This window comes from Geotrypetes seraphini, chromosome 8 (genome assembly GCF_902459505.1).
Source record: "Geotrypetes seraphini chromosome 8, aGeoSer1.1, whole genome shotgun sequence".
Classification (NCBI taxonomy): Eukaryota; Metazoa; Chordata; class Amphibia; order Gymnophiona; family Dermophiidae; genus Geotrypetes; species Geotrypetes seraphini.
The window spans coordinates 114,934,364-114,960,794 of record NC_047091.1 but is presented as its reverse complement, the minus strand read 5'-3'; the positions used below and the strand labels follow the sequence as shown (position 1 = coordinate 114,960,794).

The following is a 26,431-nucleotide window of genomic DNA, read 5'->3' as shown; positions in this document are numbered from 1 at the left end:
TTTGCCCAAAAAAGGTTGAAAAACACTGAGGTAGGTGACTGCTCAGTGCTGATGGATTGTGAGAGAAATTTCGCCACTCTAATTATGTCTTATTAGATTCCCATTGGCTGGGCCGCAAAGATGTTGGTTGTGGGCCGCATGCGTCCTGTGGGCTGTGAGTTTGACATGCATGTTGTACACTTTAGTTGTATAAAGAAACTCCTATTCCTTTCCTGCTGAGGGTGTGACATATATTTATAACAATATAGAAAAACACCTCAAAGACTCAAGTTTCAAGTTTTATTTAAATTTGATATAATCGCTTAGAAAAAAAATTTCTAGGCAAATTACAAGTGTGTGTCTGTCTATCTGTCTATCTGTCTGTCCGTCTGTCCGTCTATCCATCCATCCATCCATAGTTTATCAAAAGCAGTCATGCTCCAGCCAGGAAAACAAAATTATATGCAAGAAAGGGTTCTATAAACTAGAAAATTCGGCATATCAAACAAAATAAAAAGAAGACTTATCTTTATAGAAAAACCAAAACTAAGCAAAAGAGTAGAACTATCTTAAATATTTGTAGGGAGTCTTTCTGTTCCTGCTTCACAGAGCCTCTTCATGCCGAGCACCGAAACAAAATGTTCCACACTGAAATCCTTCCTGGTTCAGAAAGTCTCTTCATACTGAGCACTGAAGCAAGTTGTGCCGCACTAAAATCCTTCCATACTAAAATATTTCACTCCCACCTGGACTTACTTTCAATTATAGTCTCCAATTATAGTTTCCTGCAAAGTTTTTCAAAAAACTAAATAAATAAAATAGGAGACTTATCTTTAGTTCATGTAGGGAGTCTGTTGTTCCTGAATCTCCATGCCCAGCACTTAGGCAAACAATTTGCATTCATGCACTTTTAAAATAGATGAAAAGAAAGAATAGAAAGTAGAAGGAGCCAATGAGGAAATAACCACGTAAAGCTTGCCGCGATGAAAGTATTTTGAGGCGGTGAGTGGTGGGGCTGAGGCTCATAAATTAAATATCTAGAAGTTGTGAAGAGCTCAGAGTATTAAAATACAATATGGACAGTTTTGCAGCATCAGTAGTCAATCTGCGTGTAGAAAACAATGACTGATTATTTCAGTAGAATGTTGGTTTAAAAAAAGGTTAAAGTGTATTACATTAGACCAGGGGTGTCAAAGTCCCTCTTTGAGGGCCGCAACCAGTCGTGTTTTCAGGATTTACCCAATGAATATGCATGATATCTATTAGCATACAATGAAAGCAATGCAAATAGATCTCATGCATATTCATTGGGGAGATCCTGAAAACCTGAATGGATAGTGGCCCTCGAGGAGGGACTTTGACACCCCTGCATTAGACGGAACAGTGCTGTTTCTATAACTGAACAGTGTTAAATTGTATTTGGTGTGGGTTTTTTTTTTTTCTGAATAAAAGTTTTATTGCATTTGACTACAGCGTACTGTGATTTTTCATGACTAAAAATTTAAATTGAATCAGGTTGGGCAGACTGGATGGACCATTCGGGTCTTTATCTGCCGTCATCTACTATGTTACTGTTACTATGTATGTACTCTGATTAAGAGCATACACCGTTTAAGCGCATGTGGTGATCCGGTCCGAAGGGCTTGCACTTAAGTAGAGTCGACTGTACATTGGTGATCTTTTTAAGTACTAGCTGAATTAGATCTTTTATAGTCCTGCTGTTTTCTCTTGGGTGCTTTTTAAAAGGCTGGGTCCTGGAGCTTTTAGTACAGCCCATGTAGTCCCTCTTCTGTGATGAGAAACATCCTTGTTATGCTGCAGCACTCATGGTTTCAATAAAGTAGAGAGATACTGGTTTTAATTTACAGTCTTTCCTTTCTTTAACGGTAGATTTGTGCTGGCGGTGGGCAGTGCTGTCTTCGATGCAATGTTTAATGGGGGTATGGCCACAACCTCTACAGAGATTGAATTGCCTGATGTGGAACCTGCTGCTTTTCTAGCCCTGCTGAAGTAAGTCATGGAGTTGTCCTGATGGGGTTTGTTTTATAGCCAGTCACTGGGAGAAACCCTTTTATGTTTTGATTATCTTATGTCTGTTGTAAAAGCTGCTCACGGTCTGATTTTCAATAGATGAATACATATGTTCTGTTAAATCTTTTACTTGCAGAAAGGTAGAGGGGGCATAGTAAATATAAAGAATTATCTATTTCTGAATACGTACTTTTATATACTTACGGCTGTCCATAGGTGAAACCTTGTACAGTATAAGGTACAGCCAAGTACATGAATTATGAGTTGACAAAAATACGGTGTTATCTAGCTTGTAAAACTACTGAAAAACAATGAAGGGTTATATTCTGGACAGAGAAAATCTTCTTAAGATCCTGCACTTTTCAGGTCTGGTCTCTTGCTGCTTTTCTGTCATAAGGAAAAACGTTGCTTTCTGCATGTCTTAGGTTTCTCTATTCTGATGAAGTTCAGATTGGTCCAGAAACTGTGATGACAACACTGTACACAGCTAAGAAATATGCTGTGCCTGCCCTAGAGGCACACTGCGTGGAGTTTCTGAAGAAGAACCTCCGAGCTGACAATGCCTTCATGCTTCTAACTCAGGTATGTCCTAAGGTACTGGGCACAATTGTACTGGAGAGGAGGCAAAAATGAGGAAATGCCTGGCTGTGCTTGGGATTAGTGTATTTCTATCCTTGAAGAGGATTACTTGAGCAGTTTTAGGTTTGTAGTTGAAATTTTTTTGTTTAAACCCCAAGGCTAGTCTCTGTAAATTACTGAGCTTGGCCAAGTTACTGAGTTTGGATAAGTTCCTGGAGGAAAAGTCCATAGTCTTTTATTATGAAAGACATGGGGGAAGCCACTGCTTGCCCTGGATCAATAGCATGTAATATTGATACTCATTGGGTTTTGGCCAGGTACTAGTGACCTGGATTGGCCACCGTGAAAACGGGCTACTGGGCTTGGTGGACCATTGGTCTGACCCAGTAAGGCTATTCTTATGTTTTTCTTATGCTTTAGGTTTCAGCTGAGTTTATTGGTTTTAAATCCATTCCTTTTCCTAGTTCAATTTTAAAATGTTTTTGGATTCTCAGGTTAAGTTTTCAAAGTGTTAATCTCAAAAATTGCCTAGCCAAATATTTTATTAAAAAAAAAAATTCTAGTGCAGTGTGTCTAGTAGTCCTGAACACTAGGGTTATGCATCTGAACTTGCAAGTTGCTTGCAGACTATCGCTCATCTTTCAACTCTGCCTCCTTCCCAGTAGGATTGCTCCTGCTCTCTGTTTTTCTCCTGCAAGCAATTTGATCAGATGTGTTTCTGAACTGCTCTACGGTTTTATTATTTTCGTTTTTTGTCCAGTCATTTTAAGTTGGAGGCTCGGTGCCCAGAGGCTTCCTCTTGTTAGGATCTCTGCCTGGGAGAAGATGCAGACTTGCATGGAGAAAGTCTGCTGCTAGCAGGATCAGCTCTTGGGAACACCTGTCTAGCTAGCCTACTGTAATAATTTTGGAGTTTTGCAGTCGAATACCTGATTTATCAGGAGCTTGAGTGCAGGCTGTTTGGCTCCTTCCCGTCTTGGCCAGGATTAATAGTGGTCTACCCCCTTCACAGTGAGAGAGTTTGATGCTTAGTCCAACTGGCAGCCCAAAGACCATATTCATAGTGTGAGTTTTTGTGAGGCAGAGTTCTTCTCCATTTGTTCCAGTCGCACTTTTGAGCTGAGGCAAGCAGGCACCACATGACACAGTGAGTAGGCCTATTATAGCCTATGATGAAAATCAGGGGCGGGGGGGGGGGCTGGTAAAGTGAAATCTAAGGTTTCTGGGGCCAGAGCTATGGTCCCCCTTCTCCAAAACCCCTTTCCCTGAAGTTTTTGAATTTCAGTGGAGCCCTCCCCCCTTCCAGGCTGTTTTAGGCACAGATTTGCTGGTAGCAGCCATCTTGGATTTAAATCATCTTTTTTTCTAGAGCCTCCATCTGCTTTCAGAACTCCTCAGTTTTGCTTAAAATTGATGGGGATGGACCCCTCAGGCCTTTCTATCCCTGTATCATGCCAGAATTATGCTGACTGGTTGACCGAGGAGTGAGTACTGCAGGGCATGCGAGGGAGGGGGCTAGAAAAGTGAAATGTAAGGGTTTCTGGGCCAGAGCTATGGTCCCCCTTCTCCAAAACCCCTTTCCCTGAAATTTTTGAACTTCAGTGGAGCCCCCTTCCAGGCTGTTTTAGGCACAAATTTGCTGGTGGCAGCCATCTTTATAATAATTATTTTTTTTTCTAGAGCCTTCATCTGCCTTCAGAACTCCTCAGTTTTGCTTAAAATCAATAGGGATGAACCCCTCGGGCCTTTCTATCCCTGTATCATGCCAGGATTATGCTGACTGGACAGCTGAGGAGTCAGTGCTGTAGGGCATGCGAGGAAGAGGCCAGGAGCCTTGGCTCGGCGTCCTCCAGGGCTGGGAATTCACAGAAAGCTTGATCCCAGGGTAAGAGTCCTCCAAAGGAAATTTGGATAAGCACAGATGTATGAACGCCGTGGATCCCAGGAGGACATTCAGGGAGTCCCTTCTGGGGTCATCGAGACCTCGTGTGCAAGACTTCACCCTGGATTTTGTGATCCTGCTGTGGAATGTCTATTTAAACTACTCAGATCCCCCAGTGTCTGCTGAAGGTACAACAGTGGCGGTAGCACTGGAGATTAGTCCTCAACCTGCACCAGGTGCAGATGAGGACCCAGAGCTGGACCAGGGTGTAAGTCTGACGTTGACTGGGAGATGGAAGGACTGATTTCTATGCCATTATTGTCCTAGGACAGTGTTTCCCAGGCAGAAACTGGTTCTCTGCATGAGACCAGTGGACAAGAATCGGTGGTAGCCCTGAACAAGGATGAAGACCCTACGGTGCGGCAGCTGTTCAAGTCTTCAGAGCTCCTGGGCTTAATAGCTAATTCACTGCGTGAATCTGGACTTTCTGCCAGCCTTTACGTCATAGTGCTCAATTATGAGCAGCTTGGTTCTTTCCCTCGCTTCCTGACATCACGAAGCTAGTCACTGACCAGTGGGAGTCTTCAGAGGGATCCCTGCAGATCCCTGCAATTGGCCAAGCTGAAGGTGGATTTGCTGGTAGCACAGGTCACAAAGTAGACTTCCCTGCCCAGTAATATTGAAGGATACACAGGACCGCAAGGTAGACGTGGCTTTAGCCTTAGAAATTAAAGCCACACTCAGCTAGCTCGGGTCCCGTCCTTGGAGGTAGACAAGGACCCTCAGATGATCTCTTTTGAGGTGAATTATGTAGCAGATACTCTGTATGACATCTTAAGAGTCATGTGCAAGGTGTAGGCCTATTCTATCTCCACCCGATGGATATTTTGGATTAGACAATGGGCAGGAGACTCAGCTTCTAAGGCCACCCTCAACCAGCTTCCCTTCATGGGGCGGATGCTATTTGGAAAGAGTCTGGATGACCTGATGGCAAGTGTTAGACTGTCGCCCGAAGGTCTTCCTGGACAGCAGACCTTGAGTGGCTCAGAATTCAGGGCACGGGAGTTTTCGAGACTCTTGAAGATACCATTCTTACGTGGAAAAAGTGATGCAGAGGTCCTTTCAGGGATCGTGTCAGAGGTTCAGCGGGGGCAGAAGGCAACAAGCATCTGGCAATTGCCTCTCTCCAGCCTCCAAGAGAGTGCAGTGATACTAGACCAGCAGCTGCACCCCTCCAGATAGGAGTCAGGCTGTCAACTTACTGGATGGTCTGGGCACAGATAGGTGCAGATCATTGGGACTGGAAATTGTTTGAGAAGATTACAAGATAAGAGTTCTGTGCCCCCCTCCCGGACCTCTTTTGTAGATTCCCTATCTATCCATCCAGAGAGAGCCCTCGGAGTTCAGGCAATGGTGCAAGGGGCTCCTGGATCACCACGCCATAGAGTCAGTACCGGATGAAGACTGGCTCAGGCAAATATTCCATATACTTCATAGTGCCAAAGAGAGGCTCAGACGACTGGAGGTCAATTCTGGACCTCAAGTTGGTCAAAGCTGTGCTGTAAATACCATACTTCTGTATGGAGGCCATTTGTCCAGTCATTGCGGTGGTAGCAGTTGGGGAATTTCTTGCCTCCTTTGATGGAGGCTTATCTCCACATTCCCATTTTTCTGGTTCACAGGAGATACTTATGGTTCCATGTACTGGAGCAGCATTTCCAATTCTCTGCTCTCTCTTTTGGCCTTGCCATTGCACCTCGCACCTTTACCAAGGTGATGGTGGTGGCAGCAATGCACCTATGCAACACCGAGATCCATGAAATGGGCGAACTGGTAATCTTGGAGTAGCTGGGAGTTCTTTCGACACAGAACCATGCAGACAAATCCCAGAAACGGATATTAGACCTGCTACTGAGACTGGCTTCAATGGTGTGGTATTATCTGTAGGCCCTGAGGTCGATGGCAGCAGTCATAGAGGTGGTCCCTTGGGCCAGGGCACACATGAGATCCCTTCAAGACACTGTCCTATTCTGCTGGTCTCTTCAGACACTCTCTTCAGCAACCGCTTCTGTGGACACTGGATATGAGGAACAGTTTCCAGTGTTGGTTGCAGACACTTCCCTCTGAAAGGGCATGCCATTCCATATACCCTCCTGGACGATATTGATGACCGATGTTGGCCTTTATGGTTGGTGGGGGTCATTGCAATGGACACCTAGCTCAGGGTCATTGGTTCCAGACTGAGCAAAAGTGATCCATAAATCACTTAGAGCCATGTGGCTGGCATTGCAGTCCCTGTAAGGCAAGGCAGTCAGGGTATTCGCGGACAATGTGACAGTAGTGGCCTATGTCAGCCAGCAAGAAGGCATCAGGAGCACCCCATTACGTCTAGAGGCTCGGCTCCTCTTTTGGTGGGCAGAAACTCATCTGCAGGTGCTCTCAGCCACATACGTTGCTGGAGTGGAGAACGTTCAGGCCGACTATCTCATTTGGCAGTTGCTTGACCCAGGGGAGTTGTCGCTCTCACAAGCATTTGACACTATTGTTTGGCGTTGGGGGCACTCGCTGATGGATCTCATGGCTTCCATGGCAAACAGAAAGGTGAATCACTTTTATAGCCGAAGATAAGAGCCTGGAAGTGCAGGGTTAATGTGTTGGTCCAGCTGTGGCCGTAGAAGGGGCTTTTGTATGCATTTCTCCCGTGGCCCATGCTAGGTCGAGTCATTTGCTGGATTGCAAGTCATTCAGGGCTGGTTGTCCGGGAAGGCTTCTTAACAGTGCTGTACTAAGATCGATGCAGAGCCCTTACAAGCCCTGATCTCAGTAGTCCTGGAACTTTTGCAAGAGGGATTTGAGAGGGGCCAGTCAGTCGGATCACTGAAAGTGCAGATAGCAGACCTTTTCATTCTTCCGAGCTCAGTGAGAGAGAGTGTCTCTGGGCTCTCATTCAGATATGGCAAGATTATTTAAAGGGGCTCTCCAGATTGTGCCCTTTGATGCACTTACCATTCCCCTCCTGGAACCTTAATACCATTTTGCAAGGTCTCGGTAGGGCTCTTTATGAACCCTTAAAGGAGGCTTCCCTCTTAGATCTGATGGTCAAGATGGTGTTCTTGGTGGCAATTATGTTAGTGAGACGAGTCTGAGTTACAAGCGCTCTCTTACAGAGAGCTGATTCTTAAGATTATGGAAGCAGGGCTTTCCTTGCGCATGGTTCCGTCCTTTCTACTGAAAGTAATCTCTGCCTTCCATTTTGGTCAGGAAGTCCGTTTGCCTGCCTTTCGGCCTTTGGGCTCAAAGGAAAAGGACAAAATATTGCATTTACGAGTCAGCAGGAGAGTGCTTCTTCGTTACCTTGAAGCTACCAGTGAGTTTTGAGTTTCTGATCATCTTTTGTTCTGACTAGTCATGCTAAGAAAGGCAGGTCTGCGTCCAAGGCTTCGATCTTCAGATGGTTTAAAATGGCAATTTCCTCTGCATATGTGGGCTGTGGTAAGCAGCCGCCAATCACGTTGAAGACACAGTACACCAGAGTGGTGGCTACCTTATTGGCAGAGGCTCGGGTGGTCTTCCCTGTGGAGATTTGTAGAGCAGTGACATGGTCTACTCTTCATACCTTTCCAGGTTCTATAGAGTAGATGTGGCAGCCAGGGAAGATGACGCTTTTGAGTCCTCGGTATTAAAGGAAAGCTCGGTAGTCCTGTCCTAGACTTGGGGACTGCTTTGGTACGTCCCTAGCATTCCAGACTACTAGACACATTGCACTAGAAAGAAAGATTAAGTTCTTACCTTGATAATCTTGTTTCTTGTAGATGTGTATAGTAGTCTGAAGCCTGCCTTTGGTCTCAATTTCAGTATTTGTCTGACTGTGAAGAAATGCTGTGTGTCAGCTAAGCTGGTGAAAAAAAAAATATTAAGTCTGTTCTGCTTCTTAGCAGGATTTGCAAGTAACTATGAGCTCCATAAATGTTAGTGCGGGTTGCATGCAGTTTTGTATAATTTTGGTAATGTTACACTTCTCCCTCCCTATTCGCAGGGGTTAGGGGCAAAGCCGGCCCGCGAATAGGGAAAATTCACGAATAACTTTTGGGCTGGTTCTGACCCACCCCCACACCTTACCTGGTGGTCTAGCGGTGACGAGGGGCAGCAGCGATCTTCCTACACTCCTACCCTGTGCAGAGCCGTGCTGTTAGTTCCCGTGGTCTCATAAGACTACAACAGGAACTCCTCTCTGCCTCTGATAGCCCCCCCCTCTGCCTCTGATTGCCCCCCTCTGCCTCTGATTGCCCCCCCCTCTGCCTCTGATTGCCCCCCCCTCTGCCTCTGATTGCCGCCCCTCCTCTGCCTCCAGTCACCCTCCTCCTTGCCCTGATCCAAGTCCCGGAGCCGTTTTTTTTAATGTGGGCTACCAATGAGCAATTCTCAAGGGGGGGGTCTGGGGGAAAACCCCCCACGAATAATTGAAACCACAAACGTCTAAACTGCAAATAGGGAGGGGGAAGTGTACATTTGTTTCAGAGCAGAACAGAAGTACCGTATTTTCACGCATATAACGCGTGCGTTATACGCGTTTTTACCTACCGCGCATACCCCTTGCGCGTTATACAAAATTTTTTTTTACATAGTTCCCGCCCGACGCCCGATTCACCCCCCCCAGCAGGACCGCTCGCACGCGCTCCCACCCGCACCCGCATCCACGATCGGAGCAAGAGGGAGCCCAAGCCCTCTTGCCCGGCCGACTCCCCAACTCCCCGACAATATCGGGCCAGGAGGGAGCCCAAACCCTCCTGGCCACGGCGACCCCCTACCCCCACCCCGCACTACATTACGGGCAGGAGGGATCCCAGGCCCTCCTGCCCTCGACGCAAACCCCCCTCCCTCCAACGACCGCCCCCCCCCAAGAACCTCCGACCGCCCCCCCAGCCGACCCGCGACCCCCCTGGCCGACCCCCACGACACCCCCACCCCCCTTCCCCGTACCTTTGGTAGTTGGCCGGACAGACGGGAGCCAAACCCGCCTGTCCGGCAGGCAGCCAACGACGGAATGAGGCCGGATTGGCCCATCCGTCCCAAAGCTCCGCCTACTGGTGGGGCCTAAGGCGCGTGGGCCAATCAGAATAGGCCCTGGAGCCTTAGGTCCCACCTGGGGGCGCGGCCTGAGGCACATGGGCCCAACCCGACCATGTGCCTCAGGCCGCGCCCCCAGGTGGGACCTAAGGCTCCAGGGCCTATTCTGATTGGCCCACGCGCCTTAGGCCCCACCAGTAGGCGGAGCTTTGGGACGGATGGGCCAATCCGGCCTCATTCCGTCATTGGCTGCCTGCCGGACAGGCGGGTTTGGCTCCCGTCTGTCCGGCCAACTACCAAAGGTACGGGGAAGGGGGGGTGGGGGTGTCGTGGGGGTCGGCCAGGGGGGTCGCGGGTCGGCTGGGGGGGCGGTCGGAGGTTCTTGGGGGGGGCGGTCGTTGGAGGAAGGGGGGTTTGCGTCGAGGGCAGGAGGGCCTGGGATCCCTCCTGCCTGTAATGTAGTGCGGGGTGGGGGTAGGGGGTCGCCGTGGCCAGGAGGGTTTGGGCTCCCTTCTGGCCCGATATTGTCGGGGAGTTGGCGGTCCTTCGGGGGGGGGGTGCGAGTGGTCCTGCCGGGGGGGGGGGGGCATCAGGCTTTCAGGATGGGGACAGACCTTCAAGGGGGACAGGCAGACCTTCAAGGGGGGACAGGACTTCAAGGGGGACAGGCAGACCGAAGGGAGTGAAAAAGCTATAAAATAAACCCACTAGCGTGTCAATGTGTTGAGAGGAAGAGGTGGTCTGGGAAATTCTGCTGAGAAAACTCCGGGTCCATTTCCACCCCCCAGTTACCCTAGTCCACTCCACTCAACTGGTTCACATACTGAGTGGGTCTTTGGGTGTTGTTCTGGGATCTCTTTCAGTGGTTTGTCAGTATCTCCTTGTGGTCCAAGGAAGGAAACTTTGTTAACCTTAGCATTGACCTTCAAAATATATTTGTAACAGCGCTGCTTGTGTGGCATTACCGTAGGCTATGTAGTGATGGAAAGAAAAAAACAGACCTTTGCACATTTTTGCACTAGGTATATGGTATAGGTATATAGGTATAGGTATTCCTGCACAGCTAAGTCAGGGCGGGTGAACGGAGAATCGGGACAGCGCACGGAGAGGCGGGGCAGTGCATGGAAAGTCAGGGAAGGTGAACGGAGAGTCGGGACAGCGCACGGAGAGTCGGGGCAGTGCATGGAAAGTCAGGGAGGGTGAACGGAGAGTCGGGACAGCGCACGGAGAGGTGGGGCAGTGCACGGAAAGTCAGGGAGGGTGAACGGATAGTCGGGACAGCGCATGGAGAGTCGGGGAGGGCGAAAGGAGAGTCGGGGTGGCCAGAGGAGAGTCGGGGCGGGCGAAAGGACAGTCGGGCTGCATGCGCGGTATACCCGTGAGCGCGGTATACAAAAGTTTTTGTACATAAAATCGTGGTTTCTGCGCGCTATACCTGTGTGCGCGTTTTACACGGGTGCGCATTATCTGCGTGAAAATACGGTATAGTGTTGGGGAGATCTCCCCATTACTACTGTCCTTCTGGTGATATCTTCCATTACAGTGGTTCTTGACTGTTTTTGGTACATTTAGATAGTGAGCCTACCGGGACAGATAGGAAAAATGCTTGAAGTACCTGTATGCAAATTGCTTTGAATGTGGCTGTAAAACTACAAAAAGGCAGTATACAAGTCCCAATTCCTTTCGTACAATTTGAGCGAGAAGGAGGTGGAGTTGAAAGATGTGATATCATTCTGCAAGCAACTTGCAGGTTCAGATGCATAACCCTAGTGTTCAGGACTACTAGACACATCTGAAAAAGAGAAGATTATTGAGGTAAAAAAAACTAATGCTTCTTTTAAAAACATCCAATCCATTACTGCTGCTTCTAAGGAACAGTAGAATAATGTGTAAGAAATACGATCATAAATCAAAGACAATAAAACAAACAAACAAAAAAAAACCAGAACAAAATTAGTTAAAACCTCCCAAGAATAGATAGTTAAAAATGAACTGAGCAATAAGGCATCATTAAGACAATTTATAGCAAAAATGCCTGTGTATAAAAAGTCTCAACCTGTTTATGAAATTGCAGCAGATTAGATTGTGGTCTAACATTGGAAGGCAAGGAATTCTAAATAACTGTCATGAATAGGCAGGCTATGGCATTGATAGGCAGACTAGCTAGGCTATATGGCCTTATCTGCCTTAATGTTTTGATATAACTAAGAGCAGCTTCAAAATACACAAATGAAAAACGTGCTGTTAATAAGTATTGGAGGGAGAACCACAGCCATTCAAACAAAATAGACTAAAAATCATAAATACATACAGTGGAGAAAAACAGACCCCAATACTATGACTGTTGGGCCGCAAGGTACCCAAAACAGTCTGTAAAAAAAACTCCACACACGAATATTTAAATCTTGCACGACAAACTTCCTTTGAACATAGTTGTGCTTTTTATCTTGAATCTGTGTTTGATGAAATCTCTGACTCCACCCCAATAAACTGGTTAAATTGCTAGTAAAGCGATATCAAAAGCTGGCGTGAAGCACTAATAGTAGTTCTCAAACCTCTGTCCAGTGCAACAAAACGTATGCTCTCATGTTTGTTGATCAAGCCAGCGTTTTTGTGGCATGCTTTCAATAACTCTTTATTATATACTAGTCTTTAAGCCAGTTACATTAACAGGTGTTAGAATAGATGTGTGTGTGTGTCTGTCTGTCTTTCTCTCTCTCTCTCTCTCTCTCGGCCGTTGTCTGTCTTTCTTTCTGTCTCTCTCTTTTCTCGGCTGTCCACCACCACCCCTTGCCTGCTTCCCCTGTCCAGCAATAGCCCTTCTCCCTTTCTTTTACCTGCCCCTTGTCCAGCAGCACCCCTTCCCTGATCCCCCTGTCCAGCAGCAGCCCTTCTCCCTTCCTTTTACCTTCCCCCTGTCCAGCAGCACCTCTTCCCTGCTCCCCCTGTCCAACAGTAGCCCTTCTCCCTTCCTTTTACCTTCCCCCTGCCCAGCAGCACCTCTTCCCTGCTCCCCGCTGCCCAGCAGCAGCCCTTCTCCCTTCCTTTTACCTTCCCCCTGTCCAGCAGTATCCCTTCTCCCTTCCTTTTACCTTCCCACTGTCCAGCAGCATCTCTTCCCTGCTCCCCCTGTCCAGCAGCAGCCCTTCTCCCTTCCTTTTACCTTCCCCCTGTCCAGCAACACCTCTTCCCTGCTCCTCCCTGTCCAGCAGTAGCCCTTCTCCCTTCCTTTTACCTTCCCCCTGTCCAACAGCATCTCTTCCCTGCTCCTCCTGTCCAGCAGCAGCCCTTCTCCCTTCCTTTTACCTCCCCACTGTCCAGCAGCAGCCCTGCTCCCTTCCTTTTACCTTCCCCCTGCCCAGCAGCACCTCTTCCCTGCTCCCCCCTGTCCAGCAGTAGCCCTTCTCCCTTCATTTTACTTTTTACCAGGTTTCGTGGTGGTCTGCAGTGGTTTTGGGGTCGCAGCGATGTGGAAGGAAGGCAATGTTTAAACCGCTGCAGGCTCCTACTGATGGGGAAACTTCCACACGCTCTACTGCGAATGTGGAAACAGTCGCACTCTCCTTTTTTTGCCTCCTTCTGCCCCACGCGCCGCAAGCCTCCCCACGCGCCTCAAATCGAATTCGGCACGTAAGCAGAAATCACAGCGGCAGGGATCATGCCGTTTCAACAGTGCATGCGCGGGTAAGGGTTTTATTATAGAGGATTTTTTTCATTACCCCTGATGTGCCTTTGAATGGCAAAACAGATGTACCCCTGTCGGGGAAAAATCAACAGAGAAAAGCACAAGGACTCTGTTCTCAGTGAGCCTGTTCTGGACATTCAAGATCAGTAACTGATAACAATATGAAAGTATACATTTTGTTGCCCTGGACAGAGGTTTGAGAACTACTGTTAGTGCTTCATGCCAGCTTTTGGTATCGTTTTACTAACAGTTTACCCAGTTGTAGCCATCAATATTCAAGTTTATTGGGGTGGAGTCAGAGATTTCATCAAACACAGATTCAAAATAAAAAAACACAGTTATGTTTAAAGGAAGTTTGGTGTGCGAGATTTAAATATTCATGTGTGGAGCTTTTTTAAAAGACTTTGAATACCTTACGGCCCAACGGTCATAGTATTGGGGTCTGTTTTTCTCCGCTGTTTATGTATTTATGATTTTTAGTCTATTTCCTTTGAATGGCTGTGGTTCCCTCCAATACTCATTAACAGCACGTTTTCATTTGTGAATTTTGAAGCTGATCTTTTCTATACAGCTGTTTCCACCTTTGGATAGTTTGTTATTTCTATATAACTAGACATGCTGCGAAAAGTATCTGAGTAAAACAAAGGGAAGCATCACTTTACCTTATCCTTTTAAACATATTTCCCTGTGGTCTTTTAAGATCAGTCTTTGTTAACCTGAGCAGATTTGTATCTCAAACACTGGAGTGTCCAGAGACTCCGCTTTCCTTTTTCCTGTGACACTAAGTGAGACCAGTCACTGATTTTTCAGTGGCATTACTTGGATAATGCAGCTGACAAGCAATGCAGATTGCCCTAGGTCCATTCAGGGCAGAGCCGGAAATTATGAGGATAAATGGCAATATTTAGTGTTGGATAATCTGGATAATCCTGAACGATGTTTTGCTGTCCTGTCCGAATATCAGTGCTGGATAATAGCAGTGGTTAGTAGCATACCCAAATACTTGACACTGAGCTGCTGCTGAATCTGGGTATGTATTTTTAAATACTGCACTGTAGCCATGGATTTAAAAGAAAAAAAGACAGGTCAATATTTTTTCTTAGGAAATCAGGTCAACTCTGCTAAAATCTCAGGCAGGTCATAGAACACAGTGATATCAAGCATTTTTAAAGCTGCCCTGCTGTTGGTTAATGCCTGTGGCTACCAGCTGTCTTTAATACTTAGTGTTATACCTGTAATTTAAAAATTCACATAAGAAATGCTGCGATAACCCTAGGCATATTTCTGTCCCAAACCAAGGAAACAGGCATCAAGAAATGTTCACACCTTTCCTTGTTTTGTTTGTGGCAGGCAAGGCTCTTTGATGAGCCTCAGCTGGCCAGTTTGTGCTTGGAAAACATTGACAAAAACACATCAGATGCGATCACTGCAGAAGGATTCACAGACATTGATTTAGGTATGTTTGGAACAAGATCAGGAGTTGAGATCTTTTGGAATACCTTTTAGACACCAAACTTCTATCTCGTATGCTTGGAGTAAATTAAATTTTCTTTAATCCTGGTATATGTTCCACTCTCTGGTAAACTTGACTTCTGTTTTTATTTGGTACATTTGGTTAAATTTTAAGTTTAAATTCAAGTTTATTTTGATGTACTGCAAAGTAATAAAATACCTAAGCATTTTCACAATGTCAGTTAAAATTAGTTAATAGGTTTAACAAAATGACAAGACAAAATACACTTCTCCCTCTGTATTAGCGGGGGATGCGGGCGGACCATAGGCACGAATATGGAAAAACTGCAAATAACTTTTAAAAAGTTATTTGCGCTTTTTAGAAAAAGCCTTTATTTTTATTATTGAAACCACAAATAACTTGGAGCAGCAAACAGCGATTTCTGGGCTTGGAGCAGCAAGCAGTGATTTCTGGGCTTGGATTAGGCAAGCATGCTGGGAAGAAGCCTTTCTCTATGGATGCTGGGAAGCAGCGTTTTTCTCAGTGCACACTGGGAAGCATGGAAGCGGCAAATTTGTGGGAGAAAGCAGGGATTTTCAGAGTGAATGGTAAGTGATAAACTTTTATCGGTACAGTAAAAGGAAAAAGAACTTTAGTGATGATGTAATTTGGGGGGGCGGAGTCAGCATCCGAAAAATTGCAAATAAGCGAATCCGCAGATATGGAAACCGCGAATACGGAGGGAGAAGTGTAAAGCAGAGCAAAATAGAAGGAAAAACCACTAGGAAAAACAAACTGTAAAATGTACAGTATCACAGGGGAATAGGAACAAAAGGGAAGGAAATACTAACAAGGCAGGGAATGCACTGTATATTATAGCAAAGGGCTTGAGTAAATGGAAGTCTTGAAATTTGTTTTTAGTTCTCTGGCAACTCTTGCCTTCTCTCTCCACCTCTCTTCAGCAGTACCATTCTTTTTTGGACTATGGGAAGGGAGTATAAAGTAGTGTTGTGACCTCTCGGCTCCTCCAATGATTACCTTGCAATAGAGAATGACACACGGACTAATTTTTACCCGTCATCCCCTTGGGAACTTATTTTCTCGTCTCGGAGAGTTATTTTCCTGTCCTTGCCCCATTCCTGCAAGCTCTGTCTTCATCTGCACAAACTTCAAACACTTTAAAATCATAAGTGTTCGAAGCTTGTGCAGTTAAGGCAAAGCTTACAGGAGTGGGGCAATAACAGGGACAGTGACAAAACTTGCAGGGATGGGGAAATTAAGTTCCTGCGGGGACAAATTTTTCCCCGTGTCATTCTCTACCTTTCAATTAGGAAATAGGCCCAGCTGCTCCAGTGTGCTAATGCCACCTAATATCCCATGTAATATAGAAAGCTGAAGAAGCAAGGACAGAAGGAGCTGAGACAGTTCTAGTGGCGGTGCCATTTGGCTCCCCTATCTCACTTGGTATGCTTTTATTATTTTATAATTAGGAGATCCTTATCACCTCAGGACTGAGCACAGCAGCCTATTTCAGATCACACTAGTTTCTTTCTGTTGCTGCCAGTCTTTACCACCACACTGATTCTAAATTACCAGTTTGTTTTTCTCTTTCTGTTCTTTTGATGAAAGCTATTTCCTTGTCATCAGCAGCAGATGAATCCAGAGATAAGTGGATTATGACCATCCACCAGCAGGGGGAGATAAAGAATACAAAAGCTGAGCTCTGTTATATATCAGATGGTGAGCTAGTATTCTCTATCTCCCAGTAGGTAGACAGATGGTCTCTCACAAGCTCTTGGTCGTCTTGGTTACTTTTGCTTCTGTTCTGAATTTCTCAGTTCAATGAAGCAGGGCGTGTTTAGGCTAAGCAGTGCCTACTTTAAGGGGTACATCTGGTGATGCCAGATCCCTCCCCCATCCTATCCTTCCTCCATGCCACTGCCTCATTCTCCTCACAAAAAAGACATCTTCTAAATGCTTGTGGCCAATTTGGAGGGAGCTGAATTAGTTCTGTTTAGGCTAAGCAGTGCCTACTTTAAGGGGTACATCTGGTGATGCCAGATCCCTCCCCCATCCTATCCTTCCTCCATGCCACTGCCTCATTCTCCTCACAAAAAAGGCATCTTCTAAATGCTTGTGGCCAATTTGGAGGGAGCTGAATTAGGTCTGTTAGCCCTTTACAATGGTAAGTACACTTCCCCCTCCCGATTTGCGGTTTTAGGACTCGCGATTTCAATTATTCACGATGTTCTAAAACTGGAATCACCCTCACCTCCCTTCTGCCTCTCGGACCTTCCCGAACCGAGTGGTCTAGCAGCCTTTCAGGGAAGCAGCGTTCTTTCTACTCTCCTGCCCAGTGCTGATCACTCATCCAAAATGGTTGCTGTGAGTCCCGTCGTAGTCTTGAGAGACTCTGGGAACTCATGGTAACCATTTTGAATCAATGATCTGCATGGGGCATGAGCGTTGGAAGATCACTCCTGCCCTGAAAGACCGCCGGTCAAGGATGCTGGGGGGAAGGCAAGAGGGAGGCGGGGGTGGGTCAGAGTCAGCCCAAAAGTTATTCATAAATTTTCAGTATTTGCGGCCAGCTCTGCCCTAACCCCCACGAATATTAAAGGAGGAGTGTACACCTTTTTGTTTCTTTTGTTCTTTCTATCTCGACTGGGACTATAAAGTGCTTCTGTCTTGCTGGGTAGTGAAGAGCATGTGGCAAGACAAAGTTTGGGATGTCGGTCAGGGTCTTAAGGTTTGGCATTGGAGGTGGCGGGGTCATTGGGTTCCCACACAGCACAGTCTTGTAGCTCAGTCACTGGCATCAATAGCCATTTTGAAACCCATGTTTCAATCTTTGCAGGTGAGAGGTCTCTGTTGTTTTATTAGCCGGCTAATTTCAGTGTCTGCTTCTTTCTGCCTTGGAGCTCTCGGTTTTAGAGAGTTGCGCGGGGACAGAAATCCCACCCGTCCCCGCCAAAGTCCCATCCGTCCCCGTGAGGAATCCCTCCATCCCCGCCCGTCCCCGTGAAGAATCCCCTCCGTCCCCGCCCGTCCCTATAAACTTCAGAAATAGTTATTTCTTTTAATTATGCTACTGAATTAAAGGCTCTGGTAGAAACCCATTTACAAATAAGCAAAAAGACTTTATTAATTTGGAAATATTAATTGGGAAGAATACATACTTTGTAAACGGGTTTCTACCAGAGCCTCTAATGTTTATAAATTTTTATCAACACAACTAATATACTATTTTATCCTGAAACAAACAAAAAAAAAAAAAAATAAATAAAAATAAATAGAATTATTTTCCTACCTTTGTTGCCTGGTTTCTGCTTTCCTCATGTTCTTATTCAATTCCTTCCATCCACTGTCTCTCTTCCTTCTGCGTCTTCCATTTGCTCTGTTACTGTGCCTCTCCCTTTCTCCCCCCTTCCAAATTGGTCTGGCACCCATCTTCTTCCCTCCGCTCCCCATAGTCTGGCATCTCTATCTTCTTCCCTGCCAGCGTCTTCTTCCCACTCTCTCTTCCCCATTTCTTTTCAGCGTCCTTCTCTCCCCCCATCTTCCCCATGTCCTGTCAGCGTCCTTCTCCCCCCTCTGTCTTCCACATGTGCTTTCAGTGTCCTTTTCCCCCCTCTGTCTTCCCCATGGCCTTTAAGGGTCCTTCTCCCTCTCTGTCTTCCCCATGTCCTGTCAGCGTCCTTCTCCCCCCTCTGTCTTCCACAAGTGCTTTCAGTGTCCTTCCCCCCCTCCTCTCCCACCCCGGGTGCAGCACAGCCGGCCAGGTCCCCTTACTTTTGTGGCGCTTCCCCGACCGACCGACCGACAACAGCCCCGGTCAGACAAACCTCCCTGCCCTTAACCACGAATCTAAATTACCTTCTTACAGCTGGTGTAAGAAGGTAATTTAGATTCGCGGTTAAGGGCAGGGAGGTTTGTCTGACCAGGGCTGTTGTCGGTCGGTCAAGGAAGCGCCACAAAAGTAAGGGGACCTGGCCGGCTGTGCTTCACCCGGGGCGGGGCGGGGCGGACCGCCCCCCTCCCCTGGTAGCCACTCGAGCCGCAAGGCTATTCTCCTTCTCCTTACTTGTGCTGCAAGCAGAGCAGGTAGGGAGAAGAAGAGCCGCTGACTGAGTACATCCAGCCCCGCAGGATCCCCGCGACCCGAAGGGGGAACCCGCGGGTCCTGCGGGATTCCCGTTGTCCCCGTTCCCGTGCAACTCTCTACTCGGTTTATGTCTGGCATTTTTAAGGTCACACTCTCCAAGGAGGTGCTTGAATTCTGTTCTTCAGCCAATCTGACTTGCTAGTTTGCTTATCCTTTCCAGAACATTCTGAAAGGCATTCCTCTTGGCGTTTCTGCATTTAATTATGCTGCCTGACTGTAACTTGGGACCTTTATAATATAAAACTCCCTAAAAGTGAGGTGGTTTAATTGAGAAATAGGGGAGAATGGTAATGATGGTCAAAGTGAGTTGTTGTGGGTGTTTTTTTTTGTTTTGTTGTTGCTTTTCAAACTTTATTAAGCCAATCAAAACACAATACAAAAGCTGAAAAAACAGAACACAGCCTTCCCTAACAAAGCAAATCTGATTTCTGTCTGCTCTGGTGGAAAATAAGAATGATTTCTAGTGTCTCTTTTCTTCTACTGCAGTAGAATTGTATCAGTTTGAATTGGTTATATTCCTGAAGTCACCTGCTCATCTGGTGAGCTGTATTTGTGGGTAGGCTGGATCATTATTACTGATCATTTGTATGTCTTTTCTTTTTGTATGTCTGTTTTCATATCAACTCATGTTTGTGCCTTATGTGGTCTTATTCTTTATAGCATAAGATCTATGTATATGTCTGTGCTGCAAATTACTGTTTGTCTTGGCCTGGAACCTCTGTGCTTGCTGTGGGTGCTTGATCTGGGGCCATGGAATTTAAATTGAACATCCATCTAAGTTCTCTGATATTGAGAGTATGTTCTATATTTCCTCTCTCCCACCCAATAGTAACCACATCAAAGATTCTCCATTTAAGATCTTTTTAAGGTGTGATGGCATAATTTCCAATGGCGCACTAGTGGAGATACCTCATTCCCTAGCAACAGCAGCAGATGAATCCAGAGACCAATGGGATATCCCACATCTACCAGCAGGCGGAGATAGAGAAACTGATTAACAGATGGTCCTATTGGCTGGCACTCTTCCTGTTTATCCAGTATTCTCTATCTCCCAGCAGGTGAAAGTCGCTATTCAACTAGCTCCTGGATTCTGGCTGTGACTGGAACCTTATTTCTCCTGTTGAGATTTTCTCTTCAGTGAGTTGTCAGTACTATTTCTCCTGTTGAGGTTTCCTCTTCAGTGAGACAGGGGTGTCCGGCTGAACGGTGCCGGCTTTAGGGGTTACATCTGGGCCCATCACCCCGATCCCTGCCTCACCCTCCCTCCAGTGATAGAGGGTTTGACTGAGTCTCGTATTTTTTTTCTTCTTTCCCTTCATTAAAAAAAAAAAAAAGAAACTCCAGTTCCTACTTGACTGTTCTGCCCTACTTGTGCTGAGCATTTACCAGCTGATCATTTGCCTGCATCTACCGGCACTGACAATGAGGTTGTGAGTATTTGCCCTTTTCTTTTTCTTGTGTTAGACCTGTGGGTTTGGTGTTGTTCACACATAAGCCGGACTTCGTGGGGCAATGGATATGATGGTGTATCTGGCGGGTGAGTGTTGCAGTGTGTGGGAGTGCTTTGGTGAACGGCTCCGGATGGGTTATTCGAGCTCCGTTGTAGGAGCCGGTGCTTTCCCGCCTGCGGGGGCCGCGCGCTTGTGTCTGATATGGAGGGAGCACAACTGTGTTCGCTGGGTTCTCCTTGTGGCTGCCTTTGCTCTGCGTGGAACGCAACTGCGGCTTAATCGGCTGGGTCCGAGATTATGGTGACTCATTGTTGATTGGGACCATACCTTCCAGCCCCCGGGAGCTGCGCGCTTGGTGTTCTGTGCTACAAGAACCGCCGCAAGGTTCACGGAGTTTTCTCCGAGCCTGCCTGGGGGTGGTTTCTGCCGCGACTGGGTGGATATTATTTGCTTTGTTCCGGGTCTGTTATTTCTGGAACAGTTAGCTTATGGCGGGCGAAGGACTCGTGCTTGTGATCCTGCCTTGGCGGGAATGCCGCAGCGTTCAGGCGGTTTGTGTTTTCAACTGACTTCTGCCTAGCGTGTCACACGGTGTCAATGTATTCGGGGTCGGTTGCATTGGAAGGTTCGTTTCTAGTTTGCGATGTTGCCGCGGTTGAGCTCCCTGTCGGTGTTTCTCCATTCTTGTATCATTTATCTGATTTATTGTTCTTATGCTCTGTACTGGCGCTTCTGAGACAGAATTTTCTCCCACCCAGTTTTCCCGCCCAGTCTGGACTTGTCTCTGTCCTGAGTCAGCGTCGGGCGATGGCTGACCATTTTTGGCAGCGACGGGAGAGTGCCCTGTGCTTATTGCGGGTATCTCTTTGCTACTTTCGGGGTTCATAATGAGATGGGTTCCTTCTCTGTGTCTATGGGCAGCGCTGGTGAGGATTATATGCTTGTCTATTTTCCTCTTCTTTACGCCTTGGGGCCACGCTGCTGGTGTCTGGTGGCGCTATAGCAATGATTCGTGGTCCTAGCATGCTGGATTTCCTGTTGGGCTACACTCTGCGGGTGGAGTTGAGTGGCCTGGTGGCACCTGGCCTTTTCCCACAGGCAGGACTAGATTTTGTTTGGTTTCTGGCGCGATGCAAGGTCCTGTGTTTTATGCAATGCTACTTAGACTTATGAGGCTACCTGTCATATGGTACGTAGCCCCTCCCTGTTCGCATGGTTCTTCGAGGGTTAATTTCCCCCTGGCTGCCATGAACCAGGAGTGTTCCTTTCTTCTTTGCTGAAATTGTGATTGTCCTCCAGCTCGTTTTATGACCGCTGCTGCACTTTGTGGGAGTCATTTCTTCCGCTGTCAGCTCTTTCAGCTTTCTCGTGGACAGGGAGCTGCATATGGGCAGGTCACGACGCTTTTGTCTGATACCTGTTAAGATGCTGTTGTTTTCCAAAGGGCGGTAGATACAGCATCTTGATTGCATCTAGTACGTATTCCCTTTAAAGGCCATACGTATTTCGCTCACGTTGCATGGAGTTAGTGCTGTTTTCATGGGTTACATTACGAACCTTGATTTTTCCTAGGAGGATTTCTTTCTTCTTAAAGTTCCTACGGTGCTCATCCTGCTGTTTACTGACCTTTTGCACTTCATTCTGAGGGGTTCTTGACTTCTTCCAAGGCCTCGTCAGGCTTTCTCATGAGGGAGTAGTTGCTATACTGTCAGGTCAGGGGGCTGTGAACATTTTTCAGGTTGCTTGCACCTTTGCATCCTCCTCAGGTTTCCTGTTCGTTCAAGGAGTCTCTATGTTTTGTGTTTCTCTTTGAAGTGTTACTGGTCCTCAGGGTGGTTCTTGTAGTTCTTAGGGAACCACTTACTGCATGATGGCTAAGATGAGGGCATTGGGCAGGCTGGATCTCATTATGCTGAAATAGTTTCTCAGGGTTACACATTTCTGCTGACAACCTGGGAGTATATTTACATTTTCTCTATGGACTCCGACTCGGCACTAGGTTTGCCTGCCTCTCTTGGAGCAGCGCTTTTGGTTTTGGCTCATGCCATTTCGCCTACCCAAGGCTTCATGAACGTTTTAGATGATGTGGGCGGTGGTACCGTTTTGGCGCTACTAGGCGATTCATCTAATTTCTTCTTGACTGCCTGCTTGATTCGGACGACTTCGGGCCGTTTGACTGACACGAAAAGGGTGGTATCTTTTCCTCAGTTCTTTACACGTGCATTTTCGAATTTGCAGCGTTCTTTACTCCTGTACTATTTACAGGTATATCGGGGTGATGTTTTTATTCATATAGGAGAGACATGTGTTTCTTTTCGGAGATTTGGGCGTGGGGTCTCGGTCTCAGATTGGCATTCTTCTTCGCTTACCATGACCAAGGGTATGGGATTCTGTACAGTTTCTAGGATCCATATTGCTGACTTCACTGGTAACTTCGGCTTGCTTTCCCCTTACTCTAAAGCAGTCGCTTTTGTTCCGGTGGTTCCTAGTATCTCAGGGCTCCAATTGTTTGGTATGCTCCTCCTGCATCGCTCTGTATGATTTGGTGGCTCCGCGCGATTTCTCTTTTCAAGGCATGCCTCAGTTTTGCTGGACTAGCTCATGACCACCGACCATCCCGGGCTGTCGGGTTGGGGGGCTCGGTGGCTTCCATCCTCAGCTCCAGGAGTCTGGTCTTCAGAGGCGACTCAGTACTTGTTCATTCTTCTACTCTTGAGCAGGGTCAGGCTACCTTTCTGGAGCTTCAGATCTTTCTGCCGCTGAGGGTCCTTTTGGTCAGTATTTGGATGGGGGTAATTCTCTACAGCTTGGGCAGTAGGTGTTGTACTCAGTTGGCAGGTGAAGTTGTTCTACTTCAATGGATGGACTCTCATCTTCATCTTCTGTTGGCAATTCCTTTTATGGATCAGGATAAGAGTTTGGATAGACTTTCTCTCCGCGGAATCTGAGCATGGCCCATTTCTTGTATGTTGCAGTGTACAGCGCTGTGTACGCTCTGGAAAGTGTGCATGTTAGTCATAGTGTAATCTTCTGCATCCTGGATATGGAGATTTGTGGCTCAGGCGTTCTAGCTCTTTTCTGTGTTAATTTATTTATTAATTTTCTATTCTTACATCAATTAATTCACATATAATATAATTAATTATTACATAACATTTGTAATTACAATCAATATATCATATCATAAATAATAAATCCCTCCCTTTTTTTCCAATTCTTATTTCCAAAAATTATATAAGTCCCTCCCCAATCCTATATATCTATTACAAATGTGCTAAGAAATCTGATCAGTAGAATAATTAGTCAATGGTTGCCATATTTTTTTAAAATTATGAAGATTTCCTTGTTGTAACGCTATTATTTTTTCCATTTTGTATATATGACAGACAGAGTTCCACCAGAATGTATAATTTAATTTGGTATAGTCCTTCCAATTTTGAGTTATTTGTTGCATGGCGACTCTTGTCAATATTAATAGCAGCTTATTATTATTTGCTGAGATCGGACTCTGAGTTCTCATTGCAGTGCCAAATAGTATGGTGTCATATGAGAGTCCTACATGATTTTCTAATAACTTATTAATTTGGGGCCAAATTAAATTCCAAAAGGCATTTACACAGGGACAGAAAAAAATTAAATGATCTAGCGTCCCTACTTCTATTCTACAATGCCAGCATCTATTGGATCTAGTACTATCTATCTTTTGCAGGCGCATAGGGGTCCATAACACTCTATGTAACAAGAATATCCATGTTTGATTCATAGATGCTGACCTTGTAGACCTTAATCTCCAGGACCAAAATCGTGGCCATTGAGAAGCAGAAATTGTCTGTCCAATCTCAATACTCCAAATATCCCTAAGTCCAGTTTTCTTTTTTTTATTTAAAAATCCATATAACAATTTATACCATTTTGCGGCTTGGTGACCCAAAAAATCCGTCTGGAAACATAAAACCTGCAGACTATATTGAGTATTAAGATCTTTCCAGTCAGGGAACCTGCCTGAATGGCCTGCTTCAATTGCATCCATTTAAAATATTGTGTTTTATTTAAACCAAATTTATTTTGCAATTGTGAAAAACTAAGCATTGATCCTTATGAAATAACATCATTCAATGTCCGTATACCTGCAATTATCCATTGTTTCCAGACGATCTTAAATCCGCCAATCCTGATCCTGGAGTTTTCCCAAATAGATTGATTTAGTGATTTAGCTATTGGATCTGGTGATAGATTACTGATATATCTTAATGTTTTCCAAGTATCTAATAAAATTCTGTTATCTTTGTATCTTCTAGGCATTGTTATACTAATTAAATGTTCTAAATGTAATGGGAACAGGAGCCGCCATTCTAAATATAACCAATCTGGTACATTCTCCATGAGATCTGGGAGGATCCAATACATACCCTGTCTTAGAATATAGGCTTGATGGTACCTATAAAAATTTGGAAAATTTACCCCTCCCTCCACAATTGGTCTTTGTAATGATACTAAAGCAATTCTGGGTCTTTTCCCAAACCAAACAAATTTTGTAAGAAGATTGTTTAATTTTTTATAAAATGACCCCTGAAAAAATATTGGTATCATACTCATTTGATAGCAAACCACAGGCAATATCATCATTTTAATTGTTTGAACTCTTCCCCACCAAGAAAGATGTAAAGGATTCCATTGCTCACACATTTCTGTTATTTTTCTTAATAAAAGTTTTTTATTTTCTTTGACTGTATCTTCAATAGTATTTTTGATAATAATTCCTAAGTATTTTAAACCATCATCTTTCCAGATAAATGAATATGAATCAAATAATCCTTTGGTACAATGAACATTAATTGGAAGAACTTCAGATTTACTCCAATTAATTTTAAATCCAGAAAATTTACCGAATTTCTCTAACAGATTAAGCAAACATGGAATAGTATTCCCCGGTTCTCTTAAATATAATAAAATATCATCTGCATAAGCAGAAAGTTTAAATTCCCAGTTGGAGAATGGGATTCCTTTTATCTCCTTAGTTTGATTGATTGCAATTAATAAGGGTTCTAGAACAACATCAAAAAGTAAGGGAGACAAAGGACATCCTTGTCTAACTCCCCTACACAAGTTAAATCTATCTGATAAATTATTATTAATATATAGTCTTGCACCAGGAGAGTTATACAATGTCTGAATCATTTTAATAAAACCGGGGCCTATACCAAACCATTCTAAAGCTTGATACATAAAACTCCATTCCACTCTATCAAAAGCTTTTTCTGCATCTAAAGATACTAGAAAAGCTGGATCATTAATATTTTTTGCTAAATTTAATGAGTGAAATGCTAGTCTAGTATTATTTGATGACTGTCTTTTAGCAATAAATCCTGTTTGGTGTACATCAATAATAAAAGGAAGAGCTTTTGCCAATCTTATTGCTAATACTTTAGCAATCACTTTACCATCCACATTTAATAAAGCTCTTTTTATGGACGTGAGATCTCCTGGACCTAGACCTCATGGCCTCGACTCTCAATTCTAAGCTTCCTGGCTTCTTTGGCGGGCCCAGGGAGTGGGAGTTAGAGGGGGTTGCTGCTTGGCTCCTTTCTCGCCTCTGCCTTCTCTTTTTCAGTGTTTTCAGCTGGCTGATGATGGCTTTCCGGGCACAGTATTTGTAGAATCTCTGGATTGGCGGCGCCATCCTTACTATGCAGATTTGATGAGTCTTTCGACAGCCGGACTAAGAAGTTTCCTGGTATCTCCGGCTATGCTCACCTAGGGTCCGATCAACATGGATATTTGTGCTACTTTAGTATTACGACCTAGCTTTTTGAAAAGTCTTGGCTGACGTATAAGGGTTATGCGAAGCAGGTTGTTCTTCTCTTATCCAGGTGCTACGGACGTCTTCTCCTGTGGCTTCTGCTTCCTTTTGGAGGTTTTTCCTTTCTTGGGTGCTTCTTAACGTTTGAACCACTCCAGAGTTCCTTTTTGGCACAAGTGTATTGCCGAGGGCTTCACGTTCAATTCCCTTCAGCTTCTAGTGCCATTCTTGGCTTGTTGCAAGGGCTAGGTATATTGCTCTTCACTTACTTCTCAGCTTCATGTGGTTCAGTTCCTAAACAGAGTGCGGTATATTCATGCACCTCTTAGAAAGCCCGGT

The 26,431-nt window shown here is 45.5% G+C and overlaps 1 protein-coding gene across 2 annotated transcripts in view; it reads left to right on the top strand.

The window, feature by feature from the left end:
- BTBD2 (BTB domain containing 2) overlaps nucleotides 1-26,431 on the top strand; it is an 84,591-nt gene that overhangs the window by 11,769 nt on the left and 46,391 nt on the right. For both annotated transcript variants that reach the window (XM_033957037.1, XM_033957036.1), the window contains exons 2-4: nucleotides 1,870-1,989; nucleotides 2,436-2,592; nucleotides 14,574-14,679. In XM_033957037.1, the coding sequence (XP_033812928.1) occupies nucleotides 1,870-1,989; nucleotides 2,436-2,592; nucleotides 14,574-14,679 (383 nt within the window). The remainder of the gene's footprint in view (nucleotides 1-1,869; nucleotides 1,990-2,435; nucleotides 2,593-14,573; nucleotides 14,680-26,431) is intronic.